This window comes from Pleurodeles waltl, chromosome 11 (assembly GCF_031143425.1).
Source record: "Pleurodeles waltl isolate 20211129_DDA chromosome 11, aPleWal1.hap1.20221129, whole genome shotgun sequence".
NCBI classification, from domain to species: domain Eukaryota; kingdom Metazoa; phylum Chordata; class Amphibia; order Caudata; family Salamandridae; genus Pleurodeles; species Pleurodeles waltl.
The window spans coordinates 867,534,210-867,554,299 of record NC_090450.1 but is presented as its reverse complement, the minus strand read 5'-3'; the positions used below and the strand labels follow the sequence as shown (position 1 = coordinate 867,554,299).

Sequence of the window (20,090 nt, the reverse complement as noted above, 5' to 3'; positions counted from 1 at the left end):
GGTAACCTGACGGCGGGACTTTGGCGGGCGGCCTCCGCCGCCCGCCAAGGTCAGAATGAGGGCCAAAGTCTCTTAAGTCTTTTAATAGCAAACAAAGGGCCTGATTCTAACTTTGGAGGACGGTGTTAAACCGTCCCAAAAGTGGCGGATATACCACCTACCGTATTACGAGTCCATTATATCCTATGGAACTCGTAATACGGTAGGTGGTATATCCGCCACTTTTGGGACGGTTTAACACCGTCCTCCAAAGTTAGAATCAGGCCCAAAGTCTCTTTCAAGCACAAAGTACCTGGTTTGAGTGAAAAATCTCCCTAAAGGGCCGCAGAGGAGGAGATGCGTGGAAAATGGTGTGTGCGTCGGTTTCGTCCCTTCACACACAGACTTGCGTCATTATTTTCCACAAGGGGAAGACGTTTCATCGATTTCTGGAGCGCGGACGGGTCTCCTCTTCGGGTCGCAGGGTTTTCAGACACCCTGGGGTCTGTGCGTGGAATCCCGGGCTTGTTGACCAGCTCTGCGTCATTCCGGTCGGCGATGCAGGGAAATTTCTCCCTTACGGCAGGCGCTGTGTCAATTTCCCCTCTGGAAGTCGGGTGCGTTGTCCCAGGTGAGCCATGCGTCGAAGTTCCAGTCGCACCGAAGGCGCTGCGTCGATCTTTTCCTCGCGAAGTCGAGCGGCGTCATTCCGGTTCGGCGAGCGGTGAATTTTTCACCGCGTCAAATGTTTCGCCGCACAAGGAGTCCAGTTGTAAGAGAGAAGTCTTTTTGGTCCTGAGACTTCAGGGAACAGGAGGCAAGCTCTATCCAAGCCCTTGGAGAGCACTTCTGCAGCAAAGCAAGAGAGCAGCAAGACAGCAGGGCAACAGCAAGGCAGCAGTCTTCTGTAGAAAGCAGTCAGGTGAGTCCTTTAGGCAGCCAGGCAGTTCTTCTTGTCAGGGTGCAGGTTCTGGTTCAGGTTTCTTCTCCAGGAAGTGTCTGAGGTGGTAGGGCAGAGGCCCTGTTTTATACCCAAATGTGCCTTTGAAGTGGGGGACACTTCAAAAAGTGGCTTAGAAGTGCACCAGGTCCCCTTTCAGTTCCATCCTGTCTGCCAGGGTCCCAGTAGACGGGTGTGGCAGTCCTTTGTGTGAGAGCAGGCCCTCCACCCTCCCAGCCCAGGAAGACCCATTCAAAATGCAGATGTATGCAAGTGAGGCTGAGTACCCTGTGTTTGGGGTGTGTCTGAGTAAATGCACAAGGAGCTGTCAACTAAACCCAGCCAGACGTGGATTGTAAGGCACAGAAAGATTTAAGTGCAGAGAAATGCTCACTTTCTAAAAGTGGCCTTTCTAAAATAGTAATATTAAATCCAACTTCACCAGTCAGCAGGACTTTGTATTACCATTCTGGCCATACTAAATATGACCTTCCTACTCCTTTCAGATCAGCAGCTACCACTTCAACAATGTATGAGGGCAGCCCCAATGCTAGCCTATGAAGGGAGCAGGCCTCACAGTAGTCTAAAATTAATTTAGGAGTTTTACCCTACCAGGACATGTAAACTACACAGGTACATGTCCTGCCTTTTACCCACACAGCACCCTGCTCTCGGGGTTACCTATGGCACACAGTAGGGGTGACTTTTATGTAGAAAAAGGGGAGTTTTAGGATTGGCAAGTACTTTTAAATGCCAAGTCGAAGTGACAGTGAAACTGCACACACAGGCCTTGTAATGGCAGGCCTGAGACAAGGTAAAGGGGCCACTAAAGTGGGTGGCACAACCAGTGCTGCAGGCCCACTAGTAGCATTTAATCTACAGGCCCTGGGCACATATAGAGCACTCTACTAGGGACTTATAAGTAAATCAAATAGTCCAATTTGGTGTGATCCAAGGTTACCATGTTTAAAGGGAGAGAGCATATGCACTTTAGCACTGGTTAGCAGTGGTAAAGTTCGCAGATTCTAAAAACCAGCAAAAACAGTGCCCAAAAAGTGGAGGGAGGCAGGCAAAAAGTTTGGGGTGACCACCCTAAGGCTGTCAGGTCTAACATAAGTTAACTCACAAATTAAGTCTACTCACCTGGGAGGATAATATTTGCCAATTATTGGGAAGTAGAGGGACTGCCTGATTGCAAAACCCTGTTTCTTTAACTCCAACCATCAGCCCAGTGTTACTTGCCCACATACATCTGTAAGTGAACTCACAAATGAAGTTTACACACCTATGGGGAGAACATTTGTCAAGTACTGGGAACTAGAGGGACTGACATGACTGCGATGCCCAATAGACCCTGTTTCTCTACCTCCAACCATCAATTGGAGTCAATGTTCACTTGCCGAAATACATCTGTAAGTGAACTCTCAAATGAAGTTTACTTACCCTTGGGAAACATTTATCAAGTATTGGGGAGTAGAGAGAGTTACCTGACAGCAAATCCCAGCAGCCTGTAACTCCAAACACCAGCACAGTGTTACCTTGTACAAAAAACCCTGATTATCAGCTCACAAATGAAGTGTACTCACCTTGGAGCGATCAAGCACAGATCATGCTCAAATCAGAGACGTGTCTGTCTACATGGCTCCATCTTGACTTGCTGTGCCAAGATGAAACTATTGAGGACAGGAATGATACCTTTCCCAGTGTGTACAACAAGTATTCATAAGGCCTCAAGATGCATCACCAGATTGTCTGCAGCAGTAGACACATTGACATGACTCCAGTCACATATACAACAAAGTCCTGGGTCTGCCTCCATCCCACTCAACTAGGCCTCAAATGTTTTTGACTCTACTCTGTGTTGGCTGCATTGCTGGCAAGATGCCATTTTCATTCCATCTTCAAAAGTGCAACTGATCTACATATCTCAGCAGCTGCTTGAGTCAAATTGGGTTGTCATGCTTCACATATGGTATGTCAAATCACCCAATACCATGGTTACTTGCCACAGTTGGATTAACTACAACCTACCTTTGTCCAAGGTCTCTGCTTACTGTAACCCTAAACCGTTGGTGATAGATGTCACAATACAGCCTGTAACCATGCACGTTTTATATCAACAGGTAGATCTGCCACTGGTCACACAGAGGCCACGGAACAGACTACCGCTACTCCCCCTGGATGAAGCCCTTAGTGACGATGACAGTCCTGGACATGGAGAACGGTTCTGGCCCAGTTGGGCAACCTCGTCAGACGGCATCAGTGAGTTTCACTGTGCCCACAACGTTACCTCCCACCTCTATTGCTTCAGCATCACAGGCAACCATTCACTCCCAACCTGTGACCCTAGCACAGTGTCCACCATCTCGTGCCCCCCGATACTGGTTCCTGAGGAGCAGCGCAACACTTCAGACAATGAGGGTCCAGGAACAAGTTGGAGAGGGCACCCTGTGGCAAGGGCCAAGCCTGTGGGGGTAGGGTGCATGGTGAGGATGCTGTGGGCCAGTGGGGTGAGGCCACTGGGTCCACTCTTGGCCAGGGGTCCATCAGTCACGTCTTTGGGGGCTATCAGGAGTCCCAAGGTGTGATGGGCCAGGTGTTGAACAAACTCAAGCAAATCAAGCAGATACAGAGGGACATGCATAGGGACATGCGGGAACAGATGGAGGCCCACAATACCAACATGGCCTCCCTAAAAGGGGTGCTGAGGGACATACACACCACCTTGAGCAGGGTTTTTCAACACCAGTCTTCCCCTTTCTTTGGCTTATCAACTCATCATTCACCATGACTGACCTCTTCACATTTGAATTTTTGTTGAGTCATGCCTTGTGAATCATGGCTCCCCACTAAATTCACCCTTCACTGACTCATTGTCTGCTGATTTTTATTACATATTTGGCCTTGTAGATATGTCAGACCATGTGAACCACACAGTGATGATGTATGTTGCATGCACACAGTGTCCAGCTCAGGATTACAACCTTCCCACACAAACACATACATACAAGTGTCTGGCCAAACTAAAACCTTTATTACAGTGTTCAGTACATAGGCTGTCAACATGTCTTTACTATTGAAAGTCATGAACGATTGTCTCATACTGAGTAAATGAACATATTGACAGGTACAGACCCCCAGACCACAGAAGGAAGGGATTTGTCAGACATTGTCTTGTACAATAGGCAAACATTGAGGTAGTTGATGTCATCAGCTTGGCCTTATCACATACCGCACCAAAATAATTCAACATCACATAATCCAAGATGCAGACAGATGGCAGTACAACAGTCCCTGATCACATGGACATCATAATCCAGTGCCCACACATTTGGTGGTATGACACAAACATATGTCAGTTTGTGGATCAGGCACTTTGGCCTACAATGATGAAACACAACTGTAGCTACATACAGGTCATACAAAAAGAGTGTTTACAAATGTGAAGGAAAATGACTTGGTCGTGATCTAGGACTACATATTTTATGTCCACTTGTTGACACACATGATGCATCAGGCCCACTACAGCACACAAAACAAGTCCAATGGGCACTTCTGACCTTCCACCCAAACACTTTGCAAGCTGTCTTGGTACAGATCTTATACACCCAAACTCTGTGAACTACATTACCTGGAACAATCCATGTCCAGTTTGTATGTCAGAACAGCATCACATACCTGCAAATGACACAACTCTGAAATGCCCTCATGAAGAGGTCATGGTGGAGGTGCAATGGACAAAACAAGGTGAAGAGGCTTGAAACCATAAATATGACACAAGTCACATAGTAAGCATCTGGAAAACAAAGTACATTGCAAGGCAACTGGCACAAACAAAGCAACATCATTAAGGGGGGGATGTGTCAAAAGCAATCTTATCTCGCAGCCTTTGGCTGATTATTGCAGAGAATCAGTTCCGTAGCTGTAACCAAAACACTCAACACATTTTCACAACTACAGTTCATTGGACAGTCACAATCATGCCCTCAAATGACATGCTTACACTCATGAGAAGTAGCTGTGGGTGAGATCTTCTTGCAGGTCAGCTTCTTCCTCTTCACCACTGTCATCCTCAGTTGGCATTTCTGGATTCTCAACTGGTGGCACCGCAGGCTTGCCCTCCTCTGGGATGTATGGAATATTCCTCTATAGGGCAATGTTGTGGAGCATGCAGCATGCCACAGTGATCTGACACACTTTCCCGGGTGAGTAGAGGAGGGCTCCACCAGTGTTGTCTGGACACCTAAATCTGGCCTTCAGGAGCCCAAAAGCCCATGCACCTGCCCGCCGCGGTGTTCACTGGGCCTCATTGAAGCGGACAACCCCTGGTGTAGTTGGATTCCTTATAGGCGCCAACAACCAAGGACAGTTTGGATATGCTGAGTCCCCTGTTAAGAAATGGGTCATAAGTGCAATAATGAGTTACTCATTTCATGATTGTAGCACCTGACATTGCTCACACACAATCAGGACAGACGTAATTTACCAGCCAGCCAGGCCCGCTCTGGGTGGAGTTGTGACACCAGCTGGGGTATGGTGCTGTTCGTCATTATGAAAGAATCATGGGCTGATCTAGCATAACGGCACACACACTTGAGATGTAGCGATCTGCCAGACGACTTGCACGTTGATGTAATGGACATTTTTTCTGTTGTGATAGACTTATTCAGTGGCCTGCGGTGACACCAAGCCAGCATGTGGGCCGTCAATGGCCCCCACCACATGTGGGAGGTGCGCAAAACCATAAAAGTCAGCCTTCACAATGGCTAAATCCTCACATCGGTTGGAACCTAATATAGCTGTCAATGTGTTTCAACATTGCTGAGAGGAAATCTTTCAACACCAGACTGAACATAGGTTGGGACATACCAGCAGAGAGGGATACTGTATGTTGGAAGGACCCTGAGCCCAGGAAGTGCAATACTGACCTGACTTGTACAATTGGTAATACGCTGGTTGGATTACTGTTAGCTGGCATCAGATCTGTCTTCAACTGATGGCATAAGGTCACTATTATATGCCTATCCAGGTGGCATAGTTGGATGATGTGGCACTCCTCCATGGTCTGAAGGTCTGGCAGTAGATGTTAGACAGGAGGTTGTTGCATCCTCCCTCTCCCAGGATACCTATCTGTGACAAGGCATGATTTGTAGTATTAGTCAATGTGTCCACAGCAACATACATGATGAATGCCAACAGTATCATGTGACAAAGCATTTCTGACTGGATAGACAACACATAGTACACATCCCAGCTGGCAACTACACAAGGGCCACATGTGACCCCCATGGTTGTCATCACATGAGTCCAGAACATGGATTTGGGCCCCTCAGAATGTGACTGTATTTTCTGACCACCAAAAATACCTTTGGCGGTGGTGGACCGTGCACCGCAGTCACATGCCATCTGTGCCCTGCAACACACTACACTAGTGATTGTGTAGTAGGACCTACATCACAAGACAGAATACGGATGTTTGTGATGATCCAACACCTATATTGTAGGTGTGATGCAGTTTATGAAGCCATATACAGTATTTCAGTCCACCAAAATGGTGGATGCTTGACCTATTCCACTGGACATTAGGAACTGCTGGCGGAAGTTGTCTGCATTGTAGGCAGTTCCAACCATGGCAGACACAGCCATAGGCTAACATTGGCGCCTGTGGCGGTGTGGCCCAATGTCTGTCCTTCAGCAGTGATGACTGCATACCTGGTGGATGTGATTGCCATGTTGAGCAAATTCACTCACTTGACACCTGACTCTGCTGCCAGCAAGACCTCCACTACTTGAGCTGCTGTGTGCCACCTCTGGGAGCAATCATACCATGTCCAGCAGTAATAGGTCACCTGCTTTCTCTCCAAAGAAGCTGGAGAGGCTTGTGAATGAGATCCTCCCCCTGTATGGACTGCTCTGTGGCTCATTTGCATAATCGACTCTGTTCAACACCATCCTTTCCCTTCTCACAGGCTACAATGTGTCCTGTGTGCCAGTTAGACTTCCTGTGTGCCTGTTATGTCAGTCTGTGTGGCATCAATGGGATGTACATGGTGCAGGTATTGGTGACCAGTATTATATGTTTTGTTAATTAACATTGTGTTGTGTGATGTTTTTCGGGGTCCTGGATCCTCCATGTAATGATTGCACATAACTAGGCAAGGATACTTAACTGCCATCCAATGTCATTTCTTGCTTTATGATGGTTGTAAATGTTAGACAACATGTGTGTACATGACAGCTTGAGCTGTGTATGCATCTTGTCTGAGCCATTTGAAAATCTTGTAGGCAATGTGTGTAGTGCCATAGACCTTTCAACCCACATCTGACCTTGCAACATTGTTGTCTGGAAGGCATATCATGACTCACTCTGCCCTTCAGGTTGCCACACAAAACACAATCCCCATTGCGTATGGCCCATATGATGTTCTGTCATGCATGGAAATGATGGAAAAGTGAGAGTACATATAGGTTCTGTATGCTCAGCTTGCAGAGTCTAGGGCCTGTCAAATTTATCTCACAGTATAAGACGTAGTCCAGGCTGTGGGAGATTCACTGTGGCTATACAACTGTGGCACTGTGCCGACTCCCTGTACACCAGCAGATCCTGTCATGTGGACAATGGGATGCTCTAGTGGCAAAACGTGCCCTGAATGCCTCAGTCCATTGACAAGATTTGGAATGTGTACCGAGATCTATCCCAGAAGTAGTCCATATGTGCACTTTGCATCATTGTCAATGGGTGTATTTGACTCATGGCAGATCCCTTACTCCCACAGCTCTGTTGTCACCTTCACATAAGTCTTAATTGTCCTGTACAGGCGTATTGCACACATGGCAGACCCACAATGCAGTGTGTAGATTCCTGGGAGGCCATGACATGTGACTCAGTAGCCTGGTCACATAGCAGAAACTGAACAATGCATACCATTGCATGTTGGATGCCATCTCTGTAGTTTAGTCACATATGTCCAAAGGAGTGTTCTGTGGTACAGGTACATACCACATAACCCCTCCCCCTTGAAGTTGCATGAGTCAGCATTTGGTAGGCCACATGTCCATACATGCACAGGGAAGACACTTTCTGGCCCACCATGACAGCTCCTTGATTGCCACTCAAGTGTAAGGGTGAAGTCTGTACCATGGAAGTTTTCAGTAGGGACTCCATGCAGTGAGTCAATCTCGCAGAGTGTTAATGTGTTGGCCCAGTCAGGCCTACCCTTCAGAAACCACATATATGTAGTGTTTCATTGTGGCTCACATCACAGTACATGTTGCTGGAGCATGGGCTACCTAATGTGAATAAGCTTGCTTAGTCATTGTAGGCCATGAGTATGGTAGTGGCTTGGTCTGCAGATGGTTACAAAAGCTTGTGTGCTTTACACTGGCGTGTTGACAAATTTACGATTTTCGATTTGGTGTTTCTGATATGTGTGTGACACTACTATTTAGGCAAAACACTTATGATTGTAATGGCTTGATTTGTCTCTTACATCCATACAGGTATAAGCCCATCAGAAGAAGAAGATATTGAGAGCCATCGCCCAGAAGGTGCAGGCCGTAGTGGGTCCACAGCCGGCGAAGCACCCGCTGTCGCAAGAGGTGGAAGCACCTAAGACGCTGGGCTGGAAGATTGCAGAGATCCAGCTGGGGCTGTCCTCCCAACGTGGGCAGGGTGCACGACATACCATGACTCCCCTAATGGCCCGCAATCTGGCGGTGCTGTACCCAGACCTTGAAGGGCGTCTGAGGGCAGCTCAGCAGCCACAAGGGGGTAACAACAGGGCATATTCCTGCCTGTCACATTGCCAAGTTAATGTGTTAGGTTCTGACATCTCCCCCTCCCGATTAGGGATGAGCCATGCGTGACACAGTAGATGAGCAACTGTTTGTGTAGATATGTAATGTAGTGCATACAGATGTGCCTTCCCTATTGGCCCAGGGAGCTAGGACACAACCAACTGTGTACAATCCATAAACAATTGGCTCTCCAGGAACAACACATGGCTTTGTACATTGAACAATCAAGTAATGTTTGTTGTTGTTGTGGGTGTAAATTCTACGCCCTCAGTCATGTGTCTGGTCAAATGAGTAAATTGGCATCTGCCCCACAGAGACCACTTGCCTTCAGTGTGTGATGAGTGCTGGTGCCTCACTACTGTCTGTAATAGGAAGACGACCATCATACATGTTACAGAGCATACATTGTTCATTCGGTCAGCTACAGATCAATACTTTCTCTTGGTATTCCCTCACATATTTGTGCATGGCATCCTGTGTTTGGAATAGAACATTTGCAATGGGGCTACAATTCATGTGGTGCCACAGACAGGAATGTGTCAACATTGATTGTTGGCTGACACATTCTCTTACCGGTCATAGCATGTCATTTGGCAGGTACAACTGCAGTGGCAATGAGGGACATGACGGGTAGGACTAGAGGTTTTACACACAATGTGCATTTATAATCCATTGAAGTCAAATCATGTGGAAAAGTGCAGTGCACATGTATAATGTGTAAGGTTTGTTACCTGACAGTTGGCATGTGTTAGAAACGGGGTCCTTGGTTGACAGTCAGGTTACCCCCTGTTCAAGCAAGGACCCTCACTCTAGTCAGGGTAAAGAGAATCACCCTCAGCTAACCCCTGCTTACCCCCTTGGTAGCTTGGCAGAGCAGTAGGCTTAACTTCAGAGTGCTAGGTGTAAAGTATTTGTACCAACACACACAGTAACTTCATGAAAACTACAAAATGACACAACACCAGTTTAGAAAAATAGGAAATATTTATCTAAACAAAACAAGACCAAAACAACAAAAATCCGACATACACAAGTCAAGTTATGAATTTTTAAAGATTAAACTCAAACATAGCGCTTAGAAACACAAAATGCTTCGATGAGGTCTTAACATGGCATCGTGACGGAGTTGTTCTCAACAAGCCGACACCAGCGGCGCCGGACATAGAGTCGCGTAGACCCCCAACAACAGTACCTTTGGTGAGGAGTGAAAACAAGTCGATGCGCGACGTCGGTTGAATCCGCACACTTCGAGCGGCGTCAGTCAGACGTGGTGCAGCGACTTCCACGGAGTCGTGGACTTCAGCGGGGCTGCAGAGGCATCGGGCCTGCGAAGGTCTTCGCGTTCCAGCGAAGATCACGGAGTCGGTTGCAGGCGGTGTCGCCGGATTCAGCAGCGCGTCGGTCCGAAGTCGTCCAAAGTCGATTTCCTTGGATTTCCACCAGCTTTCCTTTCAAGGGCCCAGGGACTGGATGGGGCACCACTTGTCAGAGCAGGAGTCTCTCCAGAGACTCCAGGTGCTGGAAGAGAGAAGTCTTTGCTGTCCCTGAGACTTCAAACAACAGGAGGCAAGCTTTAAATCAAGCCCTTGGAGATTCCTTCACAAGATGGAAGGCACACAAAGGGGGTCATTCTGACCCCGGCGGTCTAAGACCGCCGGGGCCAGGGTCGGCGGGAGCACCGCCGACAGGCCGGCGGTGCCCCGCAGGGCATTCAGACCGCGGCGGTTCGGCCGCGGTCAGAAGAGGCAAACCGGCGGGAGACGCTGCCCTTAGAATCCCCCATGGCGGCGCAGCTTGCTGGGCCGCCATGGGGGATTCTGACACCCCCTACCGCCATCCTGTTCCTGGCGGTTCGCCCGCCAGGAACAGGATGGCGGTAGGGGGTGCCGCGGGGCCCCTGGGGGCCCCTGCCGTGCCCATGCCAATGGCATGGGCACGGCAGGGGCCCCCGTAAGAGGGCCCCGAAAAGTATTTCAGTGTCTGCTAAGCAGACACTGAAATACGCGACGGGTGCAACTGCACCCGTCGCACCCCTGCAACTACGCCGGCTCAATTCTGAGCCGGCGTCCTCGTTGCAGGGGCATTTCCTCTGGGCCGGCGGGCGCTCTTTTGGAGAGCGCCCGCCGGCCCAGAGGAAATGTCTGAATGGCCGCCGCGGTCTTTTGACCGCGGTGCGGTTATTCAGCGGCGGTACCCTGGCGGACGGCCTCCGCCGTCCGCCAGGGTCAGAATGAGGCCCAAAGTCTAGTCTTTGCCCTCTTACTCTGGCAGAAGCAGCAACTGCAGGATAGCTCCACAAAGCACAGCCACAGGCAGGGCAGCACTTCTCAGCTCTTCAACTCTTCTCCAGGCAAAGGTTCCTCTTGATGTCCAGAAGTGATCTAAAGTCTGTGGTTTTGGGTGCCCTTCTCATACCCAATTTCTCCTTTGAAGTAGGCCTACTTCAAAGTAAAGTCTCTTGTGAATGTGAAATCCTGCCTTGCCCAGGCCAGGCCCCAAACACTCACCAGGGGGTCGGAAACGGCTTTGTGTGAGGACACGCACAGCCCTGTCAGGTGTAAGTGACCACTCCTCCCATCCCTCCTAGCACAGATGGCTCATCAGGAAATGAAGACTACACCCCAGCTTCCTTTGTGTCACTGTCTAGTGTGAGGTGCAACCAGCCCAACTGTCAAACTGACCCAGACAGGGATTCCACAAACAGGCAGAGTCACAGAAATGGTATAAGCATGAAAATGCTCACTTTCTAAAAGTGGCATTTTCAAACACACAATCTTAAAATCAACTTTACTAAAAGTTGTATTTTTAAATTGTGAGATCAGAGACCCCAAACTCCACATGTCCATCCGCTCCCAAGGGGAATCTACACTTTAATCAAATTTAAAGGTAGCCCACATGATAACCTATGAGAGGGACAGGCCTTGCAACAGTGAAAAACGAATTTAGCAATATTTCACTGTCAGGACATATAAAACACATTACTATATGTCTCACCTTAACCATACACTGCACCCAGCAGTTGGGGCTACCTAGGGCCTACCTTAGGGGTGCATTACATGTAAGAAAAGGGAAGGTTTAGGTCGAATTTACAGTTAAAAGTGCAAACACAGACACTGCAATGGCAGGTCTGAGACATGATTACAGAGCTACTTATGTGGGTGGCACAACCAGTGCTGCAGGCCCACTAGTAGCATTTGATTTACAGGCCCTGCCACCTCTAGTGCACTTTACTAGGGACCTACTAGTAAATCAAATATGTCAATCATGGATCAACCAATTACATACAATTTTACACAGAGAGCGTTTGCACTTTAGCACTGGTTAGTAGTGGTAAAGTGCTCAGAGTTCAAAAGCCAACAGCAACAGGTCAGAAAAAATAGGAGGCAGGAGGCAAAAAGATTGGTGATGACCCTGCATAAGCAAATAAGTCCAAACGCATGCATCATGGAGTGACTCGCAGTTATGTTGGAATCATATGTGGTTGGGTACAACCATTCATCCACAAACTTCTGGGTTAGTCATTCATCCACAGACATCTGGGTTTGTAGGACCAAAATGGAAACAGTGATGTATCTTCCCATTGACAAAACATGTTGGGGGCCTTCTACAAGTACTTGCAAATTTCTGTCCCTCTTCAACATAGAAAAGACTAGTGGTGTCTACTAATACAATCAGAATATGCCATTGTAAGGGTTGCTAGACATTAATGGTAATTTTCCTGGGGCTTGCTGATTCATTGTGTTGTGGATTTTAGAGACATATCTCCCTGACATTTTGCACATTTTGTCTATAGTGTACATTTCCATGCCAAATGTGTAGCATATCTGAGCAACATTAGTACTACCTTCATGACTCCATTAGGACAAATTTCACATAGAGAAGTGTGCATTGTTGAATTGTTTCCAGTGTGACATGAGTATTTCCATGTCATCTACTCCAGACTACTGTACTGTTGTCAGCAACATGGCAGGTTTTAGGAGCATCATTTCTTATTGTTGTGTTATTGTGTATGTAACAAATAGATGTCTGCATGACCTTGTGTGGGATCTGTGGGAATGAAGTTGGCATTGGCCTACTATTGAATGACAACAAGTAACTGAGGTGTGCTCCACGAGGCAAAGCATTGAATGTGGTTTGGTCTCCTACAATGGGTACTGTAATTGCACACTTTCAGCCATACATTTGTAGTTTTCTGAGAACTGATTTTCCTTCACAGTTCAGATGACATGCATGGATATGGTATGGTACATGTAGGATGCACTTTGTTGTAGTTTGTTGCTGGGGCCTACTTGACATCATGGTAATGTTTGGTAATCACAGCTGTTATTCAAATGTGATCAAGAACATTTGGTGACCCTTTTCCTTTTTGTATTTGAAGCATCAGCCCAGGCAAACAAAGGAGACAGGGCATAAGCAAGTGGGGAAGTATCTGACTATGCTACCTCCAGTCATGACACCACTGACATGGAGGGACCCAGTGGCCCGGAGCGTGAGAGGGGTCCACAGTTGAGACAGGATGAAAGTTGTCATTGGATTCTAACTCCAGTGGCCCCTCCGTAGTTGTGGCGGGCCCATCAGGACCTACTCCTGTACCATCTTTGTCCACCACCCCCAGTTCTATTGCCACCCTCCCTGATGTCCCCACCTAGTTGGCCGTTCCTGCTCACCCAAGAGGGTGGGCATTTCCTTTGACACAGCGATATCCACCCCAGCCCTAATTACCCCTGCTGCCCTGAGTGAGGAGGCTATTGGTCGTCCTGAGGAGCATGTCTGTGGGGCAGACTGCCATTTTGAATGCTATCCAGGGGTTGGCCAATATTTAGATATCTCTCCCACAGTGAGGGCCTGGCCCATCTATCTAGAGGTAAAGTATGTCTAAGCAATAGTACATAACTTCACTAGTCACTGGCCATAGTTTGAAATTTGCTCCATATAACAAAGTATATAACATAGTATGTTGTCAATCCCAGGCGGGAAATCACTGCAATGCAGCTGCACTGTAGTATGTAGTGCTGGTTACCCTGAGATGTCAGTTCAAGGTTTTTTTGAAATTATTTTTATCTTTACTGTATTACTTACTAAGCTTTACAGCAACACTTCGTAAAAGTAGAAAAGTACTATATCATGGTACCTGTACATACATCTCCATATACCATATACATTAAAAATATACAATATTTAAAACTGTTTATCACATCTATTGTATATATTAATCAACTGTATCAAAACTTAAGATATTTCTTCTCTAAATCATAAAACAGTGGGGAGTTACACATTTAACAAGGTTCTCAGTTGATCACTACCACAAATACATAACCTGTTTCATTAGATAGCAATTTTTATATGTATTCAATCTTTATATGTATGCTAATATCAGTGGTGATAAATACAAAAAACCTTAATTTCATATACAGATTCTTAGAACTCATGTCTGGCAGTTATAGAAGATATGGTTAAATTCCGGCATTCAAACTCTTACTTAGGTAGTGAGTCGTACATCGTAAGACATCAAGATGATCTATCATTAGTTTCCTTGCTACATCATTTAATGTAAGCATAAAGGCTACTTGGAATACAGCTGGTAAAATACTTAATATCAAGCTCTAATAAGGTCCCCACCTGTTGACTACTAACACTAAAATGTATTTATTTTTCCCAACCATTGTGTTGCTTCAGGAAGGTAGATGCTGCAAAAGTCTCACTTGTCTTTGTAAACACTAATCCTAAACACTGAATACAGATCTTGTTGATATGGAAAGAGAAGGTCTAGAGGCCCAAATCCCCATTGATAGCATTCAAAGCAAGTGATTAAGGAAGACAGAATACTTTCCCTTTTAGGCAATCACTAATTAATTGAGGCTCTTTTCCTTCCATTACAAAGGCTATTTGTAGGATGACCTTACCCATATAGGATTTCAAAACTAGCCTCATTATATAAGCTTCATACATTCTGTCAAATTGTTTAGGAACCTTCATAGTCGATATCCCCAAACAGGGTACTGTCTTAAGATGAGCATCCTAACTCACAGCCAAAGACCATCATCTATTTTGTGCTCACAATAACCTGGTTACCCACTGTGAATGGATGTAGTATTTTAATTGCTCTTGGACCTTGGAGAAATGTGGAATTCAAATCAATTAAGGCTTCAATATTGGTGTATGTGAGGGCATCAGTAATCATATCCCTCACTTTCTGGAGAAATACTTTTTACAACTGAGGGGTGACTGATGTTTAAGTGCTATGCCACATTGAAGCAAGGGCACATTCACACAGGACCAAAGATTTCCATGAGATCCCTGAGTTAAGCTGTTTTTCTAAGGGAAATTGTCCCTGGACTCCACTGAATGTATTTGAGAGGTGCACAAATGTCTATACAACCTCTCTCCGAGATGTGACAGTATGTATACATTATATAAGCCATGAAAAACACTTAGGCCCTCATTAAGAGTATGGCGGTCTCAAGACCGCCACACTTGCGATGGTGGTCGGACTGCCACAGACAGGGCGGTCTGACCGTCCCATTATGATCGTGGCAGAGCTGCCACGGTCAAACCGGTGGTCATCCCGGTGGTTGTAATGTGCCAGGGGCAGCGCTGCTAGGGATTACGAGTCCCCATCCGCCAGCCTTTCCATGGCGGTCAACACCACCATGGAAAGGCTGGCAGAATGGGGGTATTGAGGGGCTGCTGAGGCCCCCTGCACTACCCATGTACTTGGCATGTGCAGTGCAGGGGGCCCCAAGCACAGCCCCATCACGCATTTCACAGCCTGAATTACGGGGCAGTGAAATGCGCAACGGGTGCTGTCGCACCTGATGCACCACAACATTGCCGCCAGCTCAATTATGAGCCGACGTCAATGTTGTGGTGAGTGTTCCGCTGGCGCAGCAGGCAAAAATGATGTTTTTGCCCGCTGGCCCAGCGGAACACTCCTAATATGGCGGGGAAAAGACTTACAGGACTAGCAGTCTTTTGCCTGCAGTGGCTTTAGCAGTCCTAGTAAATGAATTGTATGGAATATGTTTTTCTGACGCCTTCTTGTACTCCTGCACTTGTTTCAGCCACTTATGAAAATGCCTTAAAATCAATCACTACAGCGCTACAGTGAAGCTACAGTGACAGTGACATTGTTTCCAATCGGCCTCCCCACGCATTGCTGGACTAGCGCCACAATTTTTGGCGTTAGTCGACCAATGTGCCACAATAGCATCAAAAACGTTGACGCTATTGTGCTAACGTGCGCCATGGTGCACTGTATTGTAAATATGGCACTACCATGGTAACGTTAGGGTGAAGCAGGGGGGCACAAGAAAAGTGGTGAATCACAGTTAAATATGCACAATGGTTTGTTATCTTATCATGACCTGGTGACATCTGTCCTTAAGGCCAATGATACATTTCTTTATTTCAGGAAGCTCACTAAGGGCCAGATGTAGCAAACATTTTGCAAAGTGCAAACTGCGAAAATCGCAGTTTGCGCCATGCAAAATGCCGTTTGCGATGCTCATTCACATTTTGCGAGTCGGTACCGACTTGCAAATTGTGAATGCGACTCGCAAATAGGAAGGGGTGTTCCCTTCCTATTTGCGACTCGCATCGCTATGCTAAATTGCTTTGTGACCGCGAATGCGGTCGCAAAGCAATTCGCAGTTACCACCAGTGTCACACTGGTGGTAACCCATTCGCAAAAGGGAAGGGGTCCCAATGGGACCCCTTCCCCTTTGTGAATGTTATCAAAAAGGGATTTTCAGAGCAGGCAGTGGTCCAATGGACCACTGCCTACTCTGAAAAACCGAAACCAAATGGTTTCGTTATTTTTTTTATTTTGCAACTCGTTTTCCTTTAAGGAAAACGGGCTGCAAAATAAATAAAAAAACTGCTTTATTTAAAAAGCAGTCACAGACATGGAGGTCTGCTGACTTCAGCAGGCCACCATGTCTGAGTGCAGGGAATTGCTATGGGTTCGCAAAATGCGACCCACCTTATTAATATTAATGAGGTGGGTCTTTGCGACCCCATAGAGACTCGCAATCGGTGTCTGAGACACTGTACTGCATCCGATTTTGCGAATCGGACTTTGCTACTTCTGGCCCTAAGATCATTGGCAACTCTAACCTTGTAACTAATTGAGTGTAGTTTGTTTGAGACAGGAAACAATTTAGTATTATATAACAACACAAGTTTTTTTTTTAGATACTTGGGAAATGCCTTGATCGATTTTACACCACTCCTTTAAAGTACTTAAGGTTCAAACATGCTTTAAATGTTCTTTAAAAGTTTTCCGTAGACCTTTTGGATTGCAAGCCCTTTTTCTGTGAAGCCATAAGACAGTGTATCATGTAATCAGTCATTGTGATATGCATTTTAATAACTAAATGTATGTAATTTTGAATAACAAAAGCAGTTAGTGTGACAGTTTCACCATGCAGTTTGCTTCCAATTTTGACTTTGAAAAAATACAAAGCTGGCCCAGCAGCGACTTACTGCAGTGCTTGTAAGTTTTTCCCAATTTGGCCTCAGGTAGAAGACAATTCCTCGCCAGGCCCCTGGCAGAGTAGCCCCTCTGATCAGTAGTATTATAAGGACTACATAAGGTAGAGTCGCCGTTACCCACACAACCTGGGGAAAAATGCATAACCATGAAGTCAAAATAAATTATATGTCTTGTAGCATCACATAATGTAAAGGTTCTGACTTACTTTTTTCAAATAATTTAGGGATGGCTACATTATATATAAAACCTCCTATGCCTAACTTGTGCTTCGAGGACAAGAGTGACATTGCACTTTTAGACAGGAGAGATGAGATAACAACAGATTAGACACTGATAAAGATAGAATAGAGGGAAAGAGAGAGGAAAAGTGATATCAAGCCTAACACAGAAAATGTTTGAAAAAACACACGGGTCATTTGTGCTACATTGATAAAAACTGTAGTTCTTTCTTTGTACATATGATGATGAGACTTATTGTCCATGATCAGAGTCTGCCTTCCATTTCTGTGGGTCAGCAAACTGTGGGCTTATTCACAAGGGTAGGTTTACACGTGGAGATCACCTCTTGTGAACATCTACACCTACACTTAGCTGTAGGTTTGCTCATTGATGGAATTTTCCATTTTTGCATGGAGCTGTCTGCCTAGATGTAGATCAAATCATGGAGTGGAGATTAATAAGACCAACTTTAGGGCTGTTTGAGAAGATCTCCACTCTTTATGTATCGTAAAAGGGAATTTTAAGGAATTTTTTAATTTTATTAGCACATATGATAACAGAATTTACAACTTTTCCACATAGGATTACTACAGTTACAAGGGATCTGCACAAAATGTAACATTGTATTAGACTGTGATTAAATTTTTTTTTTTATTATTTTAAAGTAAATTAATCTAAATGTTAATTTTCCTTACAATATCATTTCTGTTAAATGTATCCCAATCTCGGATACAAGTTATTTTCTTTGTAATTTCAGTTTTTTAAATGAAGTTAAAATTTACAATATGTTTTTTAAAATATTATACGTATTACAAAATACCATTTACAAATAATTTTAAACTCAATACATAACAAAATAAATATATATTTTAAGTACAGTTTGATTTCAAAATGTTATTTAATGTAATTTACCTGTGCCTCTCTTGGTGTTATTGCCTGTCTCCATTGATTTCTATGGGGGTGTGTTGCAGGAGCAGTGGTTGGCATTGTGTGGCGCTTGCCTCTGAGGCTGGGGTTGAGTACATTTGAGCCTGCTTTGCCAGTAGTACTACAGAGGTAAATGTAGATGTGTAGGTTATGACTGGGAAATTATCTTAGCTCTGGGTCTGTTTTTGCTTTTGAGTCCTAAACTCCTTCTTCAATTTTCCTACCTCACTCATTTTATAGTAATTATTCTCCATTTCTCTCTCCCTTTTGTCCCTCCCACATTCCCTACTGCTACCGTGTGGAGATCTACATCACAGAAGATATAGTAGAGGCAGAGGTTTGTGAGCTACATTTTTGAGTATGTAAATTAGTACTACTTTACATACTCAAAAATGGTGAATAGGTCCGTCTACTTTAATTCGATGAACCTGTTTCGTCTTCTCTCTATTTGATCATCTTCTAAACATCTGTTACCTATACATCTTTAAATGTCACTTGCCCTACAAGGCATGCACATTCTATAAGGAATCTATTTGCAAAGTATTTTTCAACTTCTAAATCAAAATTTATATATGCATATTATTTTAATGTGCCAGGTTGCAACCTTAGAGGTAGTGCATTTTACATTTTATTTTGCAATACATTTGCTACATTATTTGCACAAAAGTGGCATAAATGGTGCAGGAAGTGTTGGAAAGGTACCTAAATGATCCCAAATATACCTGCAAGTATGGGTAGTTGAATAATTGCTTATAATACATGAAATCATGCAATCCTGGTATAAAAACGATCTTTCATTTCCTTATTACAGGTGACTTGCAACACAACTAGTCACCTGTAATAAAGAAATGATGTAACTGTCCAACTGTGATAACTTATTACAGTTGAGTTCTTACATCACAGTGCTGGCAGACAGTCAGTCCCAGGTGAAAGGTGAGATAAGGAGCATAATTAAAGTTGCATTTAAAAAAAAATGCAGCTTTCCCTTTTTCTGCTCAAAGAATGATATTTATGGCAACAGTTTTTTTGTAAAACGGATTCTGATATCTTTTTGGAACAAATATCTAACTGCTTTTTGGTGTGTTTATTTTGCACTAGAAATTCTCCTTTTATTTTTCATGTTTGCAAGCATGCCATCTCTTTCATACCAAAGAGCAGTACATCAAGAATTTAACTAATTTGTGAGAAAGGTGATTGTAAGGAATTAAGGCCCAGATTTGTGAAAAAGTGGTGCATCAGCTCTGATGCACCACTTTTTCAACACCACGCTATCAGCACCTAATGACCCCATGGTAGTGCTGTATTTAACATATGGCGCACCATGGCGGTAGTTAGGACAATAGCGTCAAAATCTGTGACGCTATTGTGGCGTTCTGCTACATTAGCGTCACAGATTTGACACAAGTGTAGCAAAGTGCAAGGAGGCCCATTTATTACAATAGGTGCGTCATGTTAACTCCTGCCCTTGAGAAGGCTTTAAAAACGATGCCAAAAATGGCGCAGTGAAATCTTGTAGATTTCACTGTGCCATTTTTGTAGGCCTTCTAGCACCAGAATGCCCCCTTGCATTCATAATGCCTGATGCAGGCATAATGTGGAGCAAGAGTTCGAAAGTGGCACAATGCATACATTGTGCCACTTTGTAAATATGGCGTGGCGAGCCACATTACAGTTAAAAAAAAATACGCTGATGTGGCACAAGGTGGCACTAGGCCTTCTTAAATCTGGCCCTAA

The 20,090-nt window shown here is 45.1% G+C and overlaps 1 protein-coding gene across 1 annotated transcript in view; it reads right to left on the bottom strand.

Moving 5' to 3' along the window:
• Window positions 1–20,090, bottom strand: part of LOC138265155 (sodium-dependent serotonin transporter-like) — a 590,345-nt gene that overhangs the window by 364,384 nt on the left and 205,871 nt on the right. The window contains exon 5 of the mRNA XM_069212703.1: window positions 17,201–17,335. Within this exon, the coding sequence (XP_069068804.1) occupies window positions 17,201–17,335 (135 nt within the window). The remainder of the gene's footprint in view (window positions 1–17,200; window positions 17,336–20,090) is intronic.